This window comes from Periplaneta americana, chromosome 11 (genome assembly GCF_040183065.1).
Source record: "Periplaneta americana isolate PAMFEO1 chromosome 11, P.americana_PAMFEO1_priV1, whole genome shotgun sequence".
NCBI classification, from domain to species: domain Eukaryota; kingdom Metazoa; phylum Arthropoda; class Insecta; order Blattodea; family Blattidae; genus Periplaneta; species Periplaneta americana.
Window position 1 is genome coordinate 6,659,789 of NC_091127.1, and position 24,153 is coordinate 6,683,941.

General features: G+C 35.4%; 1 protein-coding gene across 1 annotated transcript in view; it reads right to left on the reverse strand.

Moving 5' to 3' along the window:
* Window positions 1-641: 641 nt before the first annotated feature.
* The window catches only part of fng (Fringe glycosyltransferase), a 408,217-nt gene continuing 384,705 nt past the window's right edge, over window positions 642-24,153 (reverse strand). Inside the window, exons 8-11 of the mRNA XM_069838872.1 lie at window positions 22,857-22,927; window positions 11,206-11,300; window positions 9,278-9,363; window positions 642-8,547 (exon numbers count right to left, since the gene is read on the reverse strand). Of these exons, the coding sequence (XP_069694973.1) occupies window positions 8,493-8,547; window positions 9,278-9,363; window positions 11,206-11,300; window positions 22,857-22,927 (307 nt within the window). The 3' untranslated portion in view covers window positions 642-8,492. The remainder of the gene's footprint in view (window positions 8,548-9,277; window positions 9,364-11,205; window positions 11,301-22,856; window positions 22,928-24,153) is intronic.

Consider the following 24,153-nt stretch of genomic DNA (forward strand, 5'->3'; position numbering starts at 1 on the left):
CTTTCTTCTAGTCGTGTAATATTCAATTAAACCTCACTCGAGTTTTGATTTTCTCTAGATAAATCAAAGCCTTTAGTGAAATTACTGTTGACTATTACACTTTTACTACGTCATAGTACTTTTGACCAATAAAACGGTACGGAACGACGTGTTTCAACCAATCATGGCTCCACCCCTTATCCTACAATTTTTATCACCCCCATAGCATTTGTTTTTATCACCTCTCCTAGCATTTGTTTGGTTTTATCACTTCCCTAGCATTTGTTTCTTTGTTTGGCAACATTGTAGTTTCAATAATTGTATCTTTTAAAATGATTCATGTTTATTTCATCATCCTTAATTGAACCTTTTCTATCATTTATCTTGTTTATATTATTTAGGTTATGTTATAGCTACTGCTTGTATGAGATTATGGATAGTCACGTATCAGATATTGTTTAATATATATTGATAATTGAAGTGGAATGCAACTGTTTTAATAAAAATGAAACTGAATCAACAAAGTCTGATGTTCCAAACGAAAAGGTGAAGGTTGTCAGGCTGAGAAATTTAGTATCTTTTCAAAAGAGGAGATTCACAGGATTCCTACTGAAAGCAGATGACAAACGTTATTTGATGATCATTACCTAACTAGTTTCTTAAATAGAAGTATTATTGTCTAACTAGTTGCGTGATGAATGTGTTTACCACATTTTTATTAGTGATGTAAAATCCACATTACATAAACTGAATAAATATAATAACACGACACCCACACGAAAACATATGCCTTCTGAAAATTACTCCAAAAATATGATATCTACATGCCTAAAATTCCATTTTAAAAAGAGTTAAATGCATATATTCCATTTGAAACTTAGTTGATTGGTTCTATCAATATAGCAACAATGTAGAATTACAGCAACACGCTAGTACAGATAAGAGAAAAGACATACTGTAATTTAGTATATCAGAGTTAATGTTAGTTTGAAGTCACACGATCGACAGTGAGAGCAACAGTAATATTTGCTTCTACATTTTCGCAATGAGCGAAATAATACTTTTATTTTAATAGCTTTCGTCCAAAATATTAACTCCATGAATTGACAACTCAATTTTCTTCAAAACAGGAATTCTTCGACCGAAAATCGAGCAGAGGAAGGCAATTTCAGTCAGGTATTAGAGTTTATTTATCGGGAGTCTAACGAAACATTCGACCGCGAGCTCAACGCTTTCTACCGCCAAAAAAAGAAGAAAAATCTTTCTATCTACTCGAGTTTTTCGGTCGAAAAATCCACAGTACATCCAACATTACTTGTGATTCAAAGTATCAAATTATCTGAAAAATATGTATTTACATCTAGTACTTATCCCTGTGTGCATACAATAATATACATTTATATACACGGTTAAGAAAATATAGAATAAAGTAATATAATATTTACAAATATATTTCACATATACATATATGTATATATATTAATACATTTAATAGTATAAAAACTTCTATTTCTTTACTGCTTTGAGCATGGTATAGTAATAATATTCATTTTTCAATTATTATAAAATAACATCATAATTTATTTCATAAAGGTTTGTAAACCTAGTCAGATACAGAGCATTTCCTTAAAGTATTGCACGTATCATGAATGCAAGTTATTTTAAATTATACACTGAAATGCTCTCACCTTTTACAATGGATAAAACTTCAATGTAATAACTTTAATTTCGATATTAAAAACTGTTATAAACATCTGTCTGAGATCACAACATTTTCACCTGTAGCTACAACAGACGCTAGATATTTGGCATCGTGGAAAAAAAAATTAACTTGGAACAAGAACTATTCAATAAAGAATGAACGAGACAGTGAACAACCACAAATTCACTGTTAACCCTTAAATTCGCAAAGTATCCTATAGGATACAATAGGTTAATAGGCTATATGCTATAATTTTAATAGAACAGTAGAAAAAAAATGGTAGGAAAATTAAAATTTCACAATACTATAATATTGTACAACATATAAAATATGGACATTGCGATAGTTGTTTTCTTTACGGTCCGACTAGGTTTAATAAAATAGTGTGAGAAATGAAGTTTTGCCAACTTAAGCAAATATAACAATACCGAACAGCTAGCAGTTCTGTGCGCGAACGACGCTGGTGCTGCGACCTAGGCGGCCGGTGTGGAGATACTCGCGAAACAAGCTGTAATCAACTGCAATGTATATTGTTGCTGGGCTAGTTAATAGTTTTATGAATTAGTACTAGTGTTAAAATGTCAGGGTGTATATGTGCTGTTTATAATTGTGACAATTGCAGCATTACAAATTGTTCCAATTCGTACTTTCGATTTCCGAGGGATCATAAAACGTGAGTCAACAACATTCTTTAGTAGGCCTAATTCTTTCGTCTTTCTGTTGATAGAAAAATACAAATTAGCTTTTTTATTTAGACCTAATAAACGAATAGAAGTTAAAATGTATCTGAAATTGTAAGATTTTATCAAATTAAGTTTTATTGTTGTCCACATGCCTTTACTAATTATTACAAGCATCAGATTACTATCAATTTTAACTTTGCAGTTGTCAGCAATGCCTATATAAAGCATTATTGTAAATTCATTCCTAATATCAGAATTGATTTTGTCTCACTAAACCAAAGAAAAAATATGTAACAATTAATTACGGAAATTAATATGAAGTATGCAATATTTCTCATAATATGCAGCTTTGATATAAGATAATTATTTTACATTAAATATTATTCAACATTTCTTAAGTGTTTCATATATTATTCCACAATACCAACTCACGTTTTAGACAATAGCCCGAATCCCGCTATGTCAATATTTGTATTTGTGGACGTAATTCCACGCCGCTCCGCTAGACGTCAGGTCCGCGATATTTCGCACTCACGTCAATGCTACTAGTATACAGCTGTCCGGTATTATTATAGTAAGGTATTTGATTTAAGGGTTAACTTCATCCAAACTATTACTCTGTAATGACAAAATTTTTACTTGCGACAGGTGGTAATAAATCAATTAATTAAAACGTATTTTGTTTCGTATCTGGAGCGCTGGAAGATGCCATGATTTTAAGGAACAGTATGCTACTTTGGTATCTTTAATTTCTTGCCCAAAAAAACCAGATGTTCTCACCAGACTTCTTACAGCTCAGATCTTGGAATAGATTAGTAACAGTGTTTTGCTTGGCTTTCTTAGTATCTTTCATTTGACTAAATGCCAGAAGTATATGTCAGTCTCTTTACAGTCTAAATTTTATTCTCTGTGATTTACAGTCTGAACCGTTTGGGAAGGCATAAAATAAATTAACTATAAAATTTATAATGGGGGTGCTGTAGAATTCATTTCATTTCCAATGTGATACTGAAGCACGGGAGTTTTGTACCATCATTGTTACCGCATAAGAAACAAAAGAAGTTACTTAGCAACGACAGAATAAACAAAATGCCGTTTACTGCATAACAACGAGCGAAATGTGTCTTGCGGTTTGTTAAATTTGAAAGTGTAATGTCTGTTCAACGGCGGTTTTAACGAGAATATGATGTTCGGAGAGCTTCGAGTTACAAATTTCATATGAACTGGAAGGGACTAGTCCTAAATTAATGTTTTATGCGTTACAATCTGTATGGACCGTTTATCTTCGCAGAGGAAACAGTTCGATCACAACCTTATCTGGATATGTTGAAAAACTTTTGCGAACCACAAGTGCAACAGAAAAACAACATGAGTATCGTGTTCCAACAGGATGGTGCATCATCTCATTGGGCAACAGACGTCCGTGATTATCTGGATGACACATTTGGTAACAACTGGTGTGGTCGAAGAGGGCCAATTATGTGGCCTCCAAATTCCCCAGACTTAACACCACCCGATTTCTTTCTCTGGGGTTTCGTGAAGAATTATGTGTATGATCTCAGAGTAAAAATTTTCTCAGTTTTTGAGAAAGTTACCCCTGAGTTGTTAGACCACATATGACAAGAATTAGCTTCCATATATGAACTGTGTCGTATTCGCAATGGTGGCACGTTGAGATCTAATTTGGACAAAACTCCCATTCTTCTAGAATGCATTACAAATTATTTAACAATAAATAGCAACAGCTCTCATTTTATCACGTTTTTATTTTATGTCTTCCTAAACGGATCACCATGTATATTCATAAACGTATACGAAAAGTCTTGAGGGAGATATTTTCAATCATCAGGAGTAATGACAAAGACGAAAACAGTTTTCAAGCACCGGAATAAGAATGGCTTCCACTAGGTGCTTGAAGAAAAGGCACTGAGACAAGTACAATAGAAGGAACTGAAATATTTTTGAGCAAAAACAATGAAGATTAATGAAGCTCTTCTATAAATACCATTATCAGACTTTACTGAATAGTTCTCGAGCGTAAATATCGATATAAACTTCGATATTTAAAAACAATTAATTCACATGACAAATATCTTTGTACTTACCACCAAACAAAGTCAGTGAATAACGACAGTTTATTGCTGACAACACAATGGAATTGAAAGATGCCCTGACTTGATCTGTTGTACTTTTAGCAATCTAGTTAGTAAGGCGAGTTTTATCTCTCTTGTCACAAGACTAGTAGACAACAAGTAATATCGTTCTTGTGGATGGCTGATACCCTCAGTCATACCCTCTCAATCCCCTATCAGCCACCTATGCTGGGCACTACCTGCGTAATATACAAGACTTGTGCACAGCGTTTTCAGTGATGAAAAGTGACGTACCGCGTAGTTCCTTCTTGGCTCATTATAGGGCTAGGATTTTGATGAAATTGCATCTTTTTTTCTAGTAAGCCAGAAATATAGCTGCTTTAGTATTTATATGTTATGTGATGAACTGAGCGTTTTAAGACTTTTTTTTTCGTTGTTGGTAACTCTGTAGCATCTAGTTTCATTTTGGAGAATGCCGATAAGCTCACTGTATTATAATATCAATGTTTGTTTTCCACCTGTGCTTATCTTAATATTTTGGATTTATATTAACGTTTTCGACACTCGGTGTGTGTCATCTTCAGATATTGGGTTCTATGTCATTGTGTGTTGTGAAGACCTAGCCTCATATTATGTTGTGGGTTGTTCACTTGTGTATGACCTTTCATGATTTCTTAAGGGAACTGGGTAGTGATACCGTGCGATTAAAAAAATTCAGTACAAAAGTTTAGTTGAATATTTCTAGGCTTCTAGTGCTCAGAAAGGAATAAAAATTTCCAGGCTTATGCAATCAATCATTCTGAATTCAGTGGTATAAAAGACAACTAATTTGTTTCGTATCCAAGTGCAAAAGAAAGGCCCTAACTGACAACCTGTTTTCCAACTTTGCTAGGTGTACCTCATTCTTCAGGTGCACATTACTTGATATTATCTTCACTCATATACTTTGTATTTTTTTTAAGTTAGCCAGTATTGTGTATTGTAAATTCCAAAGCAAAATTTAGTTAAATATTTCACCCCTAGTGAAACAGAAAAAAATATTGAATTTTGTTTAAAATTTTTTACAATTTTTTCAATGCATATACATTTTTTTCTCGTGTTATGTGAGTGTGACATTCTTAAAACCGTAGGTCTACAATGTAGAACACAGGCTGCAGAAAACACTGTAAAAATTTCATGTAAATTGATTCAGTAATTTCAGAGAAAAATGCACTTAAGTTTGAAAATTTCAACTTATGGAAAACTGTATATAAAAAAGAATGTATGAATTACATGCACCGCCAAATTTAAAGACGTCATTTAAAAGGCTTATCTGCAGAAATGCCCTCCACAATATTTATATTGTTTTAAAGACCAGTTTTGTAATTTATTTCAAAACACAAAATAAAAAATCGGATTTTTGACCCCTAATCACTACCTGGTTCCCTTAATTTAGCTAAAATTACTATAAGCAGTGTGTGGTTGCTTGTTATGATTCTGTTAAATTCTATCTTTTGAAAACCCATATAGGACAATAGAACAATATGTTAAAAACATTATGACATATAAATATAAACAAGTAAAATATATACACTATAAAAACACTGTATACACTATATCACTTTTATCACATTTATGGTTGGCTGTGTTAGCCTGTTATATCGTTAAAATTGGGTTGTTTTTACTATTCTTGGTAAAACTGTCTTACTGACGCACTTTCACTGATTTTCCATGGTATTGTATGTTGGAGTTTTTGATGTTGTTCAAGTTGACTACTCTGAATCGTGGATGCTGTTATTGTATGTAATTTTAGCTAAATTAAGAAATCATGAAAGGTCATACACAAGTGAACAACCCACAACATAATAAGAGGCTAGGTCTTCACAACACACAATGACATAGAACCCAATATCTGAAGATGACACACACCGAGTGTCGAAAACGTTAATATAAATCCAAAATATTAAGATAAGCACAGGTGGAAAACAAAAATTGATATTATAATCTGTAGCATCTATTAGATGCTTTATGGTTGTGCTAACAGATGGAGTTACTTGCCAACAATGTGACGCTGAAACATGTGTTCAGGTTACTGCCCAGCGACAGTCCTGATGTATTTTTTATATTTTTGATGATTGATTAATTAATATTAACCCGGCACACTCACAATCACACTCACATAAATTTCCAGACTCTAGACACCCAGAGAATTTTTCTTCTTCAACAAAAATTCACCGAGAGCCGAACCCGGGAATCGAACCCAGGACCTCCTGATCTGGAAGCCAGCATGCTGACCAACAGACCACGGAGGCAGTCAAGAAATATTTGTGAAGGCATTTTTTTTTTCATTTTTTGCCTGTTTCAATCATAAGAGCATTTCTTGTTTTTATTTGGTCATTTTTTTAGGAATTTTCATTTAATTTTGGCCATAAATCCCCATTATTAATGTAAAATAAGCTTTATTTCCTTTGATATTTTCTTTACATATTTTGTCCATTAACACCCATTATTTTGTATAATATTTTAATCGTTTTTCTACACAAATATTGCCATTTTAACGTAGTACACCCCATGTAATGGATCAGTCCAACCACCCCTTCAATATAGACTCCTCTATACCTGCTAATTCCGGATAAGAGTGGCCTTGTGGTGGACTACATGCAAACTAAAAGTAAAGTAAATCCATGGCGCTACAGCCCATGGAGGGCCAAGACCGACCAAGTGACTGCTGACCTCACGTCCACATGCCGACACAGAGGTGAACGATCATGCAACCGATACGGAGGTAACGTTCGTTTAACACGATAATCCCTCCAGCCATTACAGCTGACATATGGAAAATGAGCGCTATTCGTTGCATGGGCACAGGTTTCATACACTGTCCGAAATTTCATGAAGAAATTTCTTACCCCTGAACACTCGAACCAACCTTCATTACGTCACCACAGTCTAGTATATACAGTTACGAAGCTCAATACGTAGTAAATATGCATCCACAGATAGTTGCTAACCACTAGGATCGCTACTATCGCCTCATCACATACAATGTGAAACAGTACCGGCACAGTCTATTGTTCCTAGTACCCTCACAAACTCAAGTTTCGTGACAGTATATACTAGACTGTGACGTCACAATAGTCCAACCCACGCAGCTATGTCGCGGGATGTTTCTGTTTAAGACCATTTTAAATATGAGTGACATCTAGCGACAATTTCAGAACTGCTTCCCTTCATTTGTTCGAAAATCCATCCTAAACAGAGGCTTGTAGATTACGCAGGCGTGGAAATGATCGGTTTTTCGTTAAATTACAGCTAAGAGAGAATATTTTCCATTATAGGACATCACATAGTATTGCCTCATTTCATTACACTAAAATATAAAAGTTTTGTGTCATGCATATTTGTAGATTGGTTTCCTTATTGTTACGTCATGAAACATATGACAATCTTTCCTTAAAAAAAGTGTATCAAAACGATGAAACGTAAATCTAGACTGGTAAGAACATAAAAATGTCTAGAGAGCTGTTAAGGAAGTAAATAAATTATATCCAGCCTTATAAACGAATTAAACAGAAGAAAATAAAACTTCTGAGATAAAAATTCAACATTAAAATCCATTATTAGAGGGAACACTTTAAAGAATGTGACCGTGATAAAATAGGAGTATAAAATTGTTTTAGCATTGTAGTAGTTTTATTCCATGACCGCTGAGATAAAAGACTATTAAACTTTTTTAAAATCTCACATTTTTTACCCGCATTACGATAATTTTATAGGGCAGGTTTCGTCTTGTTGCAAGTGTCAAAGAAGGCTATAAAACTTTCTAAAAACTTTTTCAGAAATATCCTGACGCAAATGTAAAAAACGTGATTTTTATTCGGAATGGAGACCTACAAACGCGCTGGTCATCGGTTCACATTCCTGGAATTTGATTTACGATGTTAATACGAAACGTCACACCCTGTGCTGCCACCTGACAGTGCCGCTTGTGGTGACTTCGAGTCCTCTCGAGTCAGAATGCAGTCCAGCACAAACCCAGCTAGGCTGCACCGACCCTCATCTCGGACAGTTGCTGAAGTACGAGAAGAGGAAGCAATGGATGGACAGAAACCTGCAACAACACATTAAAATAAGTTATACACAGTTTTTATATACAACATATCTTTCATCACCACCAACATCATCATCATCATGAATTTCTGTATCTGATTCGCCCGGATTTAAAAATTGGCGGAGTATAAAATTTCTTATATCATCATCTGGAAAAACAGAAATAAAAAGAATTAAAGCAGAAACATGCCCGATTTTCAACAAGTAAATATGCAATTTGGCATATTCTATTATTGGTGTACGACGTACAGTACGTGTACATTTCAATGTGCAGACTGGGTGTCGGCAAAACTATTAAGAAAGTCATAAATACATGAAAAAATTCGGTACTTTGGACCTCTGTTATGAATTCGGGTGGTCCCTGACTGAGTTACAGGCACGGGATGTGCAGGGAAAAGATGGCGAGAAACACCACGTTCATAGTGCTTTAAATTCATCTTTCATTGTTGAGAGTACAATCCGGTAGATGAGTAGAGTAATAAATTTCATAAAATGTCAGTACTGGGAGAAAAAGTGAAAGGCGATTGCCATGTGTCATTTCCAAACTCTGAGATTTTCAGCTATAGTGTGATACGCAATTCGTTTGAATTTTATTTTTTCTGCTGTCTTTTTTGAAGGACCACAAAGGCAGATCTCGAGGACCACATTTGATCCGCGGACCATAGTTTGAGAAACGATTGTCTGAAGTAAATGTGAAACGTAAACTAGGCTATTCATGGCATGGTGCTCACCTCGTGGGATCGATCCTCTTGCTGAAGCCGTCGATCTTGACGACGTTCATCTCGTCCTTACTGTACCGAGAGTAGCTGAACGTGATCTGCAAACAAACACATCCAATTCAAGCATCATGTTGCTGGTCCAGTTTCACTTAATCTATGTCGCTTCTCGCTTCAAGGGGTTTTATTTGGACTGCATCCAATTGCTGCAAGCGTAAAGAACACCATGTCTCGAAAGACGGACCCACGTTCATTTTCATTCCAGAAGGTAAGAACTTAACGTTCTAATAGGTAGTGAGTTTTAACTGCTTAATCGGTAGAGTTTCTTTTTTCTCTTCGTCTCATGACGAAGATGATTGCAGTTTCGAAAAGGCATACTTATCAGACATCACCACAACGAACACAATCACCAGCGACACCGAGAGCACCATCACGATCAACATTAGAAGCAATAACAGCACTATCACCATCCCATCAACAGTGCTTCTACCACCAACAGAAGCAGCAACAACATTATCATTATCAGCTATCAGAAGTAGCAGCACCATCATAATTGTCAGCAATATCAAAACCACCACAACTATCAGTAGCAGTATCAGCAGCACCACTACTACCGTCGGCAATAGTGCTTCCAGCACCATCAGAAAACCAGCAATAGCAGTAAGAGTAGCACCACCACCATCATTACCATCATCAGCAGTAGTAACAGCACAACTACTCCGTACTACCGTCATAAGTTGTAGACTACTATAAGTAACCAACAAACAGAAGCAGCTACAACTTTATTTACACCAGCTTTCAGAAGTAGCAGAACAAGTATCATTATCAGCAGTATCAAAACCACCACCACTATCAGCAATATCAGCAGCACCACTATCGGCAGTAGTATACCTCAAGCACCTTCGTCAGAAGACTAGCAGTAGTAGCACAATCATAATTATCAGCAGTATCAGCAGTAATGTCAGCACCATCAATACTATCGGCAACAATGCCTCCAGCACCAACATCAGAAGACCAGCAGCAATATCACCACCACCACTACCGCTATCAGAAGCGATAATAGCACCATCATCACCATCAGCAGGAAAATCAGTACCAATAGAAGCAGCAACAATGCTATTTATCATGAGCTATCAGGAGTTGTAGCACAACTATTATTATCAGCAGCATTAAAACCACCACTACTATCAGCATAAATGTTCAGCAGTATCATTAGCAATGTCAGCACTATCAACAACAATGTCAGCACCACAACTATCGGCAGTAGTACTTCCAGCACATCTGTAAGACCAGCAGTATTCCCACTACCATCACCAACACCATCATTATCAACAGCACGACTATCAGTAGAAGCACAACACCATCAGCACACCACTATCATATCTACCACCAGTAGACTACTATTATCAGAAGCAATGGCAACACAATTATCACGAGCAGAATCAATACCATCAGCATCAACTGCACCACCTCCACACAACCAACAGCAACATTACCAAAATACCTTCATTATCATAAACAGCGTTATCATCAAAATAAGCACATATGAGCTGCACTGCTACTATTATCATCAGCAGCACACACCATCACCACAATCGCCACAACTATCATTATCACCATAATTCTTCAAAGAATGAATCCTTCTAACCCGTTCTTTCCTCACTTTTTGTCGGGATTTTAACAATTACTAAACAATTGGAGTCACTGGCCATATGATCAGAATGGGTAAGGGTCAATGTTTAAATCTTATGCCATAAGGCAACACAAAGCAAGGGGTGTACAACTAACTACCATGAAGATTCATATCCATTTGCCCGCTGGGAATCAAACCCGGACCTGTAACCGGTGGCACTACTACTTAGCCAGAACCAAAGGAAACCAGTAATGCAAAAAGATGCAAACCTGTCGCTGACATAAACAGATGACAGGATGCAGGCACTCACCTGATCGTGGAACGTATCTTGACGTAGGAACTTCATCGGCTCAAGATGAGAGTGGAACTGATCGATCACTGTGAGCGGTTTTCTGAGCAGGTGCTCTGCAACAAAGAAATAACAGGGCTGACCACTTTCACATCAGCTAGCTGAACATTCAGGAATGAAGCACACAATAGAACACACCGTGAACGGTGTTCATTGCATACAGATTACTTCCTCGTTGAGAAATGATTAGCCTATAGGCATAATTTTGAGGGGAAAATGAAATGTCCACTCCCTCATCCAAAAATGAACTAGTGAATTAAATCTCTTTTATTTGGATGATGGGACTTTAGCTGGAGATTCCCATGATGTTCTTTGTGATCTACAGAAAATCATTCATCTTGGGTCCGAACTTGGTCTTGAGATTAATCCTAATAAATGAGAATTTTTTTTTTTTTTGATCTGCTATTAACCCAAATGTTTTATCTTCTTTCCAGAATATTGTTCCTGGCATTAAAACTGTCACAAAGCCAAATCTGTCCGCCCTGGGTCCCCCCATGTTTTTAGATTCTGTTGATGAAATAGCTACTCAAAAATTGGAGCTCCTGAAAACTCTGTTTGGTCGTCTTGAACATTTTCGCCCCCAAGTCTCTTATTTCATTGTCAAAAATTGCCTATTAATCCCTAAATTCTCTTATTTTTTAAGAACTACACCCTTATTCCTTTTTCCTACTTTTCTCCAGCAGGCAGATGATTTATTAAAGCAGTCTTTACAATCTATTTTAAATACTTTTTTGACAACGACACATGGGTACAGGCTTCTCTCTCAATTAAATTAGGAGGCCTTGGTATTCGTACACTTACTGATATTTGTATAGCAGCTTTTTTATCTTCAGTTTTTGGCGTTATTGACTTCATCAAATTTATTTTCCCTATATATATACATATACATATACATAAACACATACATACATATACATTCACCATTAAAATGGGACACACTCAAGGACAGGAGAACGCAAATTCGATTATGCGCACTGTTCAAAACATAGAGGTGAGCCTGCCTGGAGAGATATAAAAAATTGGTCGCAGCCGCCAAATTACTCTTCAGGGAACGACCACTCATATAAATTGAGGGAAAGAAGACAGAGGACGGACACTGGAAAGTGTTCTTTTCTCAATCGTACTATCAGGGACTGGAATGCTTTACCTGCAGACTTACGAGTACTAAAGGCTTTATCAACAACCAAAAACGTATTTAAAAATAGGCTTAAGGACCTTACTAATAGACGGTAATTATACACAGTATGTAAAGGATGTAAATGATATTTTGTTATTGAAGTGTTGTATCAGTGAAGAATTATGTTGTATCAGTGAAGTGTGCTGTGTCAGTGAAGTGTGTTGTGTCAGTGAAACGTGTTCCTGTCAGGGAAGCTTTATAGTTTATAGTGGCAGTGCAAAGTATTTGAACAGTGAAATGTTTTTGAAGTGTTAGTGAAATCAGGATAAAATCAGTGAAATATGTCGTAGTTCCAGTGCAGTGAGTGAGTGGACAGCGAAATGAGTGTAATGTTGAAAGGTACTTGTGCAGATATGAATATATCATACTCGTGGGTTTTAGTTCGAAATTAGATTTAAGATACAAATTAGATTTATTTTAAATGTTATTTTAAGTGATCGTGCTTCATTTAATTTAGGATATTCCCTATTATTATTATTATTATTATTATTATTATTATTATTATTATTATTATTATTATTATTAGTATTAATTATTTGTATTAATTATTGGTATTATTATTAACTGTATTTTAAATAAGAAGTTTATTATTGTCATTATTGAGTGTAATTACGAGTAGTTATCACTGCCACTGGGTATATACCCATTGCAGTGTGAATAAATACATACAAACATACGGTATATACTTTTTTCTTTTCAAAAAATGACTCACCGCCCAAGTCCATCCATACCCTGTGTGTGCTAGGATGCACTCTAAGTCTCACAATTTGACCCCGATCTCATTAAAATATCGTGTTTCCAGCTCGCAGCCTTCCCTTGCATGCTGGAAGTCTAAGCAGCCAGTAATTTCGAAGTAGACTGTTGCTAGGCTGTGCATCCGGCCAACACAAATTTACTGTGGTAATAAATATCAGCTTTCATTAATTCACATAAGAATCAGCGTCGCAGGTCAACCGTGCGATCGCAGTTCACGTCTCTTCATCAAGTGTAGACCAACTAAAAGCAACTTTTTTCGTGTAAACTCGAAAAGGAATGACGTATTAGGCACACCGCAGGAGGCCATGTTAACCTGCCATTAATTATCACGAACGCTGTAAATTTCTGCGGCGCCAGGTTCCTGTACACCAGATCGCAAACGGGTGGTACACGCTGCAAAAAAGAAACACAGCTCTCGAAACCCGACTCATTTACAACATGTGGCGAAGTCCAAGGTCAGCACCGGGTTGTTTGGTCAAGAAACCAATCAACTGCGCGAGGTTTGCTCTTATCTCTCGCGGAGATCTTAATTAGGCGGGGGAACCAATCGCGAGGGCATTCCTCAACAAATGAATCGATTAATCAGCTCCGCAGCGCCCCACTGACTCACTCGGCGCAAACCGAACCTAATGGGGATGCGTACGCATTGCAGAACCTTAATTACGGTGAACAATACTTGGAACGGGCTACGAGATTTTAGGCCTATTCACCTTTGCTGCCTTCAGTGTCAACAACTGGACGTCGTAGATGAGGCACTAACGGGTTGATTTATCATGAACAACATCATAATGTTCGTTGTTTTTATCGTCATCATTAGTGCTCGGAAAGTGACGAAATATCTTTTGTGCGAGATCGTGCGTATTTGCTTGGTTTCCGCACAAAACCAATCCGCGGAAAGTCTAAAATTCCACATTCAGTATTCCCAACCTAACACACATAACAATTTCCCTCTTCTTACCGCTTAAGTGACATATTGATTTTACTGCTTTAGGCTTTTAACATATTATTTTTAGAGACGTTCAATATAGTAATAATTATAAATTGGAAACTTACCACTGCAATTTCACCTAAATTGCACTGTTAATTATTGTTTTTAAATATTTGCCAAAATTAAGTAAACTCTACAACTCCACTAAAGTTACTGCATTCGTGATGCAAGTAACATTAAGGAAGCCGTGAAAAAATCAACAAGATTCCAGACTCATCATAGACTGGGGGGGGGGGGGGAAAGACAGACTATATCACGGCTTGCTGGAGTATAGTAAACACAGAAAACATTTTAAAGCAACAATGTTGAAGATAGATATTTTTGTTTTGCAAATTTGCCGTCATTCAACAAAAACTAAGATGGAGATTTCATTGCAACTAATTAGAAATTCCTCTTTCAGGTATGTACAGTAATAAACGATCTTCGCACAAAATAATGTACGATACACGAGCGGTATGTTTTCTTTCAATTCTCGGAAATTAAAAAAGCTCAACTACGTTTCGCTTTTTCAATGTTTTCCTCGAACATGAAAACTTCAACATACCGCTCTTGTAACGCATATTACTATTTTCTCAGATATCATAGACAATGCAGGATACAATATAAACTCGTTTGACTTCAACACGAATTAATACTGCCTAGCTTTTATTTAGAACTTTTCGGTCTTCTATAATCTATTGGTAATTTTTTTTTTTTTAAATCTTCTACTTTTTGTTGCATTTTCGCCCTTCTCTGCTTTCGAACGGACTCTTTTTTTACGGTGTAGTCTATATTCGAGAACCTACTGCAGATTGCTTACGAAATTCGGTTGCGTCATGGAGGACTTTCCCTTGTGGTTGCATCAGCCTTGACTCCTGATCACGTGTGTTACGTGCTTCCCCCCCCATTCAACGCGCAAGAGAACAAATACTGCAGCCGCAGTGCCCGCAGTCAGCATATTGTATCTCACAAGTGAAGATGTAAAATGCGGAAAGTAAAGCAACCTGCAATTGATATAAGGCTACCGGTGCCATGTCTTATATCAACAATATTGATTAGTGCGGCGAGTATAATAAATCTCAAATGACTAGGTAGGTGAATCATTCGTGGAAGAATATAGTGAGTGTATTGTAGCTTCAGTATCTCAAAGAGTTGCCGATGTTAACCCTATTTCATATTTCTGTTGCCATGAGCCTGGGAGACACTGTTGAAAAATAACAACTCCATAATATAAATAGGTTACATTCTGCAATTTGCGAAAACAAATTCAATAACAATACTAAAAAGGTTTCATGTTGAAGATATACCGATAACCTATCACAATTTGACTATAATTATGTGTGTGTATTCCGCCTTTGCTTATCATACAATTAAATGAATGAATTAATTAGTCATATTTTCTCATTAACGTTTTCGGTACGAAAATTGTACCATCTTCAGATGTATGTATATGATGCTAATTGTTAACCAAGCCTATGGGTACATGTATCGTGGACTTAAATGATCAGTGTTTTTGTGCGAACTGTGCTATGTCGGTGAAGTGTTGCCATGATTACATAAATGTTATAATATTACATCTATGGATACAAATCACAGTAATGCCATCAACTATTATAGAAGTGTCTCAACATCACTTTCAGCAAACATAGCCATGTTACGATACTGCGTCCAGCTCAACGCTAAATAACAAGATCACCACAACTGCCTCATTTAACTTCACACCGGCAAACACCACACAATAAGTGATCACATACTTCATATATTTAAAGTGATGTAAAAACTATGTGCTTTTTAAACAGTTTTAAACAGTTTTTTAAACAGTGTTTTTAAATAGTGTTTTAAATATTGACGGAAACATTCTAATTTAATTTTGATAAAGTGTTGTACCAGCAAATAGTATATAAGAGTTAAGGCAATCATTTATGTAATCATGGCAACACTTCACCGACATAGCACAGTACGCACAAAAACACTGATCATTTAAGTCTACGATACATGTACCCATAGGCTTGGTTAACAATTAGCATCATATACATACATCTGAAGATGGTACAATTTTCGTACCGAAAACGTTAATGAGAAAATATGACTAATTAATTCATTCATTTAATTGTATGATAAGCAAAGGCGGAATACACACACATAATTATAGTCAAACTACAAAGGTTGTTTCGTAGACATTTCCGAATTGAAACTCTGCCACATCGTTGGACTGCACGTGCTGCAGCCGTTGAAAATTATGCATGTTCAAACAAACGGTAAGAATTCAAATTGTGGGCTTTATAGGACTTGAGACGATCATATATAATAATAATAATAATAATAATAATAATAATAATAATAATAATAATAATAATAATAATAATAATAATGATTTATTTTAGCTGGCAGAGTTAAGGCCGTAAGGCCTTCTCTTCCACTCAACCAGCAAAAAGAGTATATACATATGCATGAACATACAAAGAATTCAACAATTTGATTTAGATGAGAGTTACATGTATACAAGAGTTATTTACGAATTAAACAACAAAATACTATGAACTATTAATTAAACACTGAAATAAACTGTGTAGCAGAATTAAGCTAAAATACATAGAATGTTAATATATTTCAAATAATATTACATAATAGAAAGAGATTATTATGAGACAATTTTGAAAATACAGCAAAATCAGGATGATGTCTAAAAGAAAGAAGTAACAGTGTAGTCAGTGACAGTTTAAATCAGTATGATTGGAGTGAAATGCTAATAAGGTTATCTTTTAAGCTGTTCTTAAAGGTGTTTATTGTCTTGCAGCCCCTAATACTTTGTGACAAGGAATTCCATTGACGCGAGGTGGATACTGTAAAAGCTGGTGAATAACAAGATGTTCTATGAAGAGGTATACTTAACGTGCCACAGAGAAGTGATCTGGTATTTACGTCGTGGTTAGAGTATAGATAAGAGAAACGAGACGAAAGGTAATTTGGTGTTGCAGTGTGCAGAATTCGAAAGAGTAAAGACAAAGAGTGTAAAGTTCTGCGTTCTTTAAGTCGGAGCCACGAAAGACTTGCGAAGGACGGTGATATGTGATCATATCGTCGGATGTTGCACACGTATCTGACGCACATATTCTGAGCTCGCTGTAACTTCACTGACAGATCAGAACTTAGGTCACTTAAATACAGTAGAACTTGGATATAGCGACCTCGTTTTGTGCGACACCTCGCCTATGACGTCAAAAATTCTGTGGTCCCAACTAATTCCCCATAAGACAAACTTTTTTTATCTTGCTTAATACAACAAACGTATATGCGTCTATCTCGTATATAACGTCATTTTCAACCTCAGTTTGGAATAAGATTTTCTAAGAACCAAAGTATTTTAAGAAATATTTTGTTGAAATCTGGCCCTGACAAATTCTTTACTGTCCCCTTCTATCATAGATCTCTGGAATGTCGGCGGATTCTCCACCCCATTGTAACCTGCCCGAATTAATGCAGTATTAGATCAGTTTCGACAGGAAGTTTTCACTAAGTGCACGAATTTTAACGCAGTATGGGCACTAAAAGCAGTGAGTGACGCTTTAGAAATCATTAGAATTGTGAACATGTTCCATGAAGCTAGGGGAGGGGGCGGTGAATTGCAAGTGAAATAATGATCACAGAACGTAAGAAAGTGTGTATTGGGCAAGTAGAAGACAACAGAGTAAAATGACTGATTACTTCACTTCTATGTAAAGTAGTTTGGTGAGTACTGAACAAACTGTTTTAATACAGAATACTGTATTTATAATTGTAGGCCTACGTGTATTTTATTATGTTCATTGTAAGCTTAAAAGCCAATACATAAATCCAAAATAAGTCTAAGCAAGTTCGTTATTTTTCATTTTCCACCTCACTAGATTGATAATGTGAATCTCGGTTACTACGACACTCGTTTATAACAACATAATTTTTAAGGTCCCTTGGATGTCGTTATAACCAAGTTCTACTGTATATATGCATGAAATGAGACGTCACAAATGTATACAATTATACATGTATACTGGGCTACAAAAAAGATGTGGAGTCGAAGTCGCTATCGATTTGAAACATCATCGTGTTACGAGGACTTCCCTGTATGTATGAAATAATTATACAAACACATCTGAACTGGCCTGAACTTTCTAAACAGCTTTTATTCCATGCAATGCAAAGGAGAAACGTGTAGTTAAATGTTTCAATTAGATTCATTTTTCAATTCTACATCTATATTGATAAAAAAATGTTATATTTATATTTATACTAAAATTGATACTTTTTTGTTAATACAATATGAAACTAACTAGCCGTATATATCGATTGTAACAATGACAGCATCCATGGATAACAAAGAAGGCTGTGGAATATCATATAAACTGCAGTTTCACTATTTTCGTGTAGTATCCTTATTAATGTTGTATAATAAAAGTATATGATTAATTTAAAATCAATTCATCAAATCAAATCAATTCATATTTACCTGCAGACTTACTAAAGGCTTTACCAACAACCAAAAATGTATTTAAAAATAGGCTTAAGGACTTTACTAATACACGGTAATTATACACAGTATTTAAAGGGTGTAAATGATATGTTGTTATTGAAGTGTTGTATCAGTGAAGAATTATGTTGTGTCAGTGAAGTGTGTTGTATCAGTGAAGAAGTATGTCGTGTCAGTGAAGTGTGTTGTATCAGTGAAGAATTATGTTGTGTCAGTGAAGTGTGCTGTGTAAGTGAAACGTGTTCCTGACAGTGAAGCTTTATAGTTTATAGTGGCAGTGCAAAGTATTTGAACAGTGAAATGTTTTTGAAGTGTTAGTGAAATCAGGATAGAATCAGTGAAATGTGTCGTAGTTCCAGTGCAGTGAGTGAGTTGACAGCGAAATGAGTGTAGTGTTGAAAGGTACTTGTGCAGATATGAACATATCGTACTCGTGGGTTTTAGTTCGAACTTGGGTTTAAGATACAAATTTGATTTATTTTAAATGTTATTTTAAGTGATCGTGTTTCATTTAATTTAGGATATTCCCTATTATTATTACTATTGTTGTTATTAATAACTTATTCTTTTTCCACGCCCGATTCTCTTTTAATGCTATACTATACATTGGTGCGATCGAAACTCGAATATGCATCTGTAGTTTGGAACTCGATTACAACTACGGACTCGGCTAAATTAGAAAATATACAAAGAAAATGTATATCCTTATGTTCATTCAGATTTCTGCCCATTAATTCCGGGTATAGTTATGAGAGAAAATGTGAATATTTTAATTGTCAAAATCTATATGCTAGACGCCATGAGCTAGATTATCTGTTCTTTTGTAAAGTCCTCAAAGGTGATATATCCTGTGACTCTTTCTTAAACAATATTACCTTACGTATTCCAACAAAAGATATGAGAGGCCACAAAATTTTCTATATTAGAAATTCGAAATTTCTTTCACCAGTCTCCAGGTGCATTAAAAATGCCAACATGCATGGCTGCGAATTCGATCCCTTCAATGTATAGACTTTGTTTGCTCTTGGCAACGATTTATCATTTATGTATTCTTTTAGGCATTATACTCAATTAACATTCTCTCATAGTATTCTTAGTTATCCAATCATCGTCATTATTGTAATTGTAATTATATTTATGTGTAATAATTATTTTTGTTTTATGTTTTTGTTATATTTGTGCTGAACTGTAATTGGCCACTGGCTGTTGTACAGCACATTAAATAAATAAATCAAAATCAAAAATAAAGAAAAATAAAAAAATTATTATTATTATTATTATTATTATTATTATTATTATTATTATTAGTATTATTATCATAAATTATTGTTAGTATTAATTATTAGTATTATTATTAATTCTATTTTTAATAATTAATAAGTTTATTATTGTCATTATTGAGTGTAATTAGTTACCACTGCCACCGGGTATATATCCATTGCAGTATGAATAAATACATACACATACATACTAAATAATAACGTGAACATGTTATAAAAGTCATATGTAGATGTTTTTAAAAAACTAAACTAAGGCAAATAGTTTTCTATCTCGCCATGTTTGATGAAGTCCTCGAAAAACGATATAATTTCGTATCGGTATTTCTTCTGCAGCCCAGTCTGCCACTCTATTCATTGGACCGTCCGAGGTACATGGACCAAGGGTTGCTTAACAGACACGTCTTAGCCGAGGAGTGATCGATAACCTGGAAGAATTGGAGAAGACTGTTCCGTTCCATCAAAAGCGTACGTCATGTCTAATCTGTCTTGATTGAAAGAACCTGTTACTGTACACGGGCTGCAAGGAGGAGAGTCGTGATTGCTTTCAAATACTTTATTATCTGCTTTAAGAGAAAATGCTTGTTATGCATTAGTCACTAGTTCATTGCTTCCGATCTGGATAAAAGCAGGGCTGATGTGATTTATCAGGGCCATTAAACAAGTCGTGAGTATTTTATTTCTTTTAATAGCCCAACACGGTTACAATGTGTAGGAAATTTGTGTATTACAAAAGAATGCGTCACTATCTGCATTCAAGGGGTGAACCCTTTGTTCCGCTTTGTTCGAAACCTTGTGAGGATCTTGAACCAAAGCTTGACACTAAAAAATTAGCAGAAATTTCTGTTCAGTAAGTAAGGTCATCACTACGGACCGGATGTTTATGTAATTACATATTATATTCCTTTCAACCTAACCGTATATAAACAACAAATCTTTTCGACTCTTGTAATTAGGGGAGACTCGGGTAGTAACGGACATCGGGTAATATCTTTTTTATTTTATTGGGTTATTTTACGACGCTGTATCAACATCAAGGTTATTTAGCGTCTGAATGAAATGAAGGTGATAATGCCGGTGAAATAAGTCCGGGGTCCAGCACCGAAAGTTACCCAGCATTTGCTCGTAATGGGTTGAGGGAAAACCCCGGAAAAAACCTCAACCAGGTAACTTGCCCGACCGAGATTCGAACCCGGGCCACCTGGTTTCGCGGTCAGACGCGCTGACCGTTACTCCACAGGTGTGGACTTTCGGGTAATATCGGACAGTGAGTTTCTTTCATCTACCACACGATGATAGTACCTGGTTGACATGGTTACGTTTCTGTGATGTCGCATAGAGAAACGTAACCATGTCATTCAGGTACTACCATATGGTGGTAGATGAAAGAAACGCACTGTCCGATACTACCCGATGTCCGATATTACCCGACTCTACCCTACCATTAATATATTAAAATGTGATAGGCCTACTACATATTTTTACATATTTACCCCAAGTTACTTATTATGGCTTGGTATTACATAAATCTACATATTTAAGGGTTTTATTCATTTTTACTTCTCTGAAAAGAAAAAAAAAACTTCTGCTGGGGAAGTTTACAATTTGAAGTACACAGATTTAAAAAACCTTTCTACCAACCTAAGAAAATATATATTTCGGGACGAACCATAACGTCCTTAGTTCCAGGAAGTAATAGAGACACTCGCCCCATACCGCCTACTGTAAATATGAGTGAACAAAAGGCAACTTTTCTCATACAATTACCCTGCTTGTAACTTTCGACTCGGTCATTTCCGCACTAGGGTTCCTTATCTCAAATTGATACATGTGCTCTTCGCCATCATCCCTGAAAGTTTGTAAGACCATCTCGGAAACACCCTGTATAATACAATTATTGTAGAAAACAACTATAATTTTTAATAAATATTTTAAAAATTGCACGAAACATATACAAATTGTAATATGAAATAAACTTTACAAAAACGAATACATGTCTATCGAAGAAAATAATTCACACATTTTATATACAGAACTGGAACCAAGAAGTCCAGTCTCTATCTAGAAATGTACCAACTTAATGCTACTCTTGTATGGAGTTTTGCACTTTTTTACATAGCATAGGGGAGAGTCGGGTAGTATCGGACAGTGCGTTTCTTTCATCTACCACCATATGGTAGTACCTGAATGACATGGTTACGTTTCTCTATGCGACATCACAGAAACATAACCATGTCAATCAGGTACTATCATCGTGTGGTAGATGAAAGAAACTCACTGTCCGATATTACCCGATGTCCGAGACTACCCGACTCTCCCCTACATATCATCCAAAAAATGATTTTGTCACTTCTGGCAGTAATTATTGGTCTTATGAATGTAACATAGCATTTTCAAAAGTCCTGAAATTATTTTTAGCTCTAAATGGGTTGAAGTACTGATACAGTAACCTGCTTTCGTTTCAGATGCTATTACTATTTGGCGAACAAAATGGCAGTTCTACTTGAATTTTATATCGACATAATTTTATAAACATTAACCGTATATTCCTCTGAATATAAATAATGTTATTATTCTTACAAAGACCTTACTTTTTTTTTAAAGTGTCGTGAGTTCATAAGTGTTCTGACTTTTAAACAAGCCTATAAAACTGTCACTAGACGGACATATATGCAGACCTCATAACTTGGAATTAGCATAATTCGAAAAGCAAGACGTTAACTTTAACATCCTGGAACTTGCATTTTATGACTAAGTAAAACGTAACCATAGCGATGCAATATTGTCTTTTTTTTTTTTTTTTTACAGTCTCTGCTTGTAAGCTGCGCAATCCCAGTATCCGGAACATTACTGCATCCTGTTGGCTTGCATATACAACGCTGAGTCCATGTTGTTCTGAAAAAGAGTAACAACCTATGCCAAATTACTCACCAATGATGTAGCCCATTGTGACGTCATCTGGAAGTCGAATCTTCTCCCCTATGCTAATGAATTTACCGCCACTGAAAAAAAAAAAAAAAAAGAAACAAAGCTATTGTAAAACTTTTAGGTTAAAACTATTATTATTTTTTATACATCTTGATTACAAAACTTTTAACACAGTATCACTTCGGAATATGAAATACAGGGTGTAATAACTTTAATGTTTAGAATTTCAGGAACATGTTCCCTGACACGTTCTACGTTGATTAAACCTAACATACCTATATCCGAAATTGAGAGGTTACAGAGATAACAGAGCTGGAAAAAATAGAACTTCTTGCAGCTCCAAGCATTGTACCGTTTATACAAGGCCTATTTTATGGCATTACTAAGTAGAGATACATAAGAAACATTTGAAAAGCAGTGAATGAAGGAAATTTTACTTTTAAGAGAAATTAAATTTGGAATCTTAAGGACATTTTTTTTCAACTTTGCACTGCTTCTTTCATACTCACAAGTAGTTGATATTAAAATGTAATATGGTACTAATAAAAATAATGACATAGACATGTCACTTTCGGAAATTGGTGTTACTTCTTTCAGTATGATTCAGTGATAAAATTAAACTCTAAATATTTAACTTTGGGATACAAATACTCCAAACCTATAGAACTTTGGATATAGGTATGTTAGGTTTAATCGACGTAGAACGTGTCATGGAACATGTTCCAGAAATTCTAAACATTAAAGTTGTTACACTCTGTATACAGACACACGAAAACACACCCCAACGAAATTCTCAACACACAACTCAATTTCAGAACACACACACTCTTTGACTCTACATTATACCTCACGAACACACCCTCACAGGAAACAAAACAAGAGACGCCAAGACCAACAACGACCAGTTCTGAGGATGACCCATAAATAGGTCGAAACATGTAAACAAGGAAGGTACGTTAGAATTTAACACAAAGTATTATCATACATATTCCGAAATATTATTTTTTGATAGAACGATACAAGCGTATTTCAATACCAGAGTTCGAAGTCCGTTGATCGAGTACGATTAGAGCTGGAAATATCTGAGGTAGGCCTATGTAAAAAAAAGAAAACGACGTCAGAACATACAGGTTAAGTTCTATAAGGTAATGGCAGTGTTCATCCTCTTATAATTATGTGAATCTTGTAAAATCAAAAGGGTTAGTCTAAATTTCAGAAGCGGAAATTAAATATCTTCGAGCTGTAAATGTTACAGACGAATGGGCACTTTATAAAATAATGGAAACTAGTCCAGTTGATT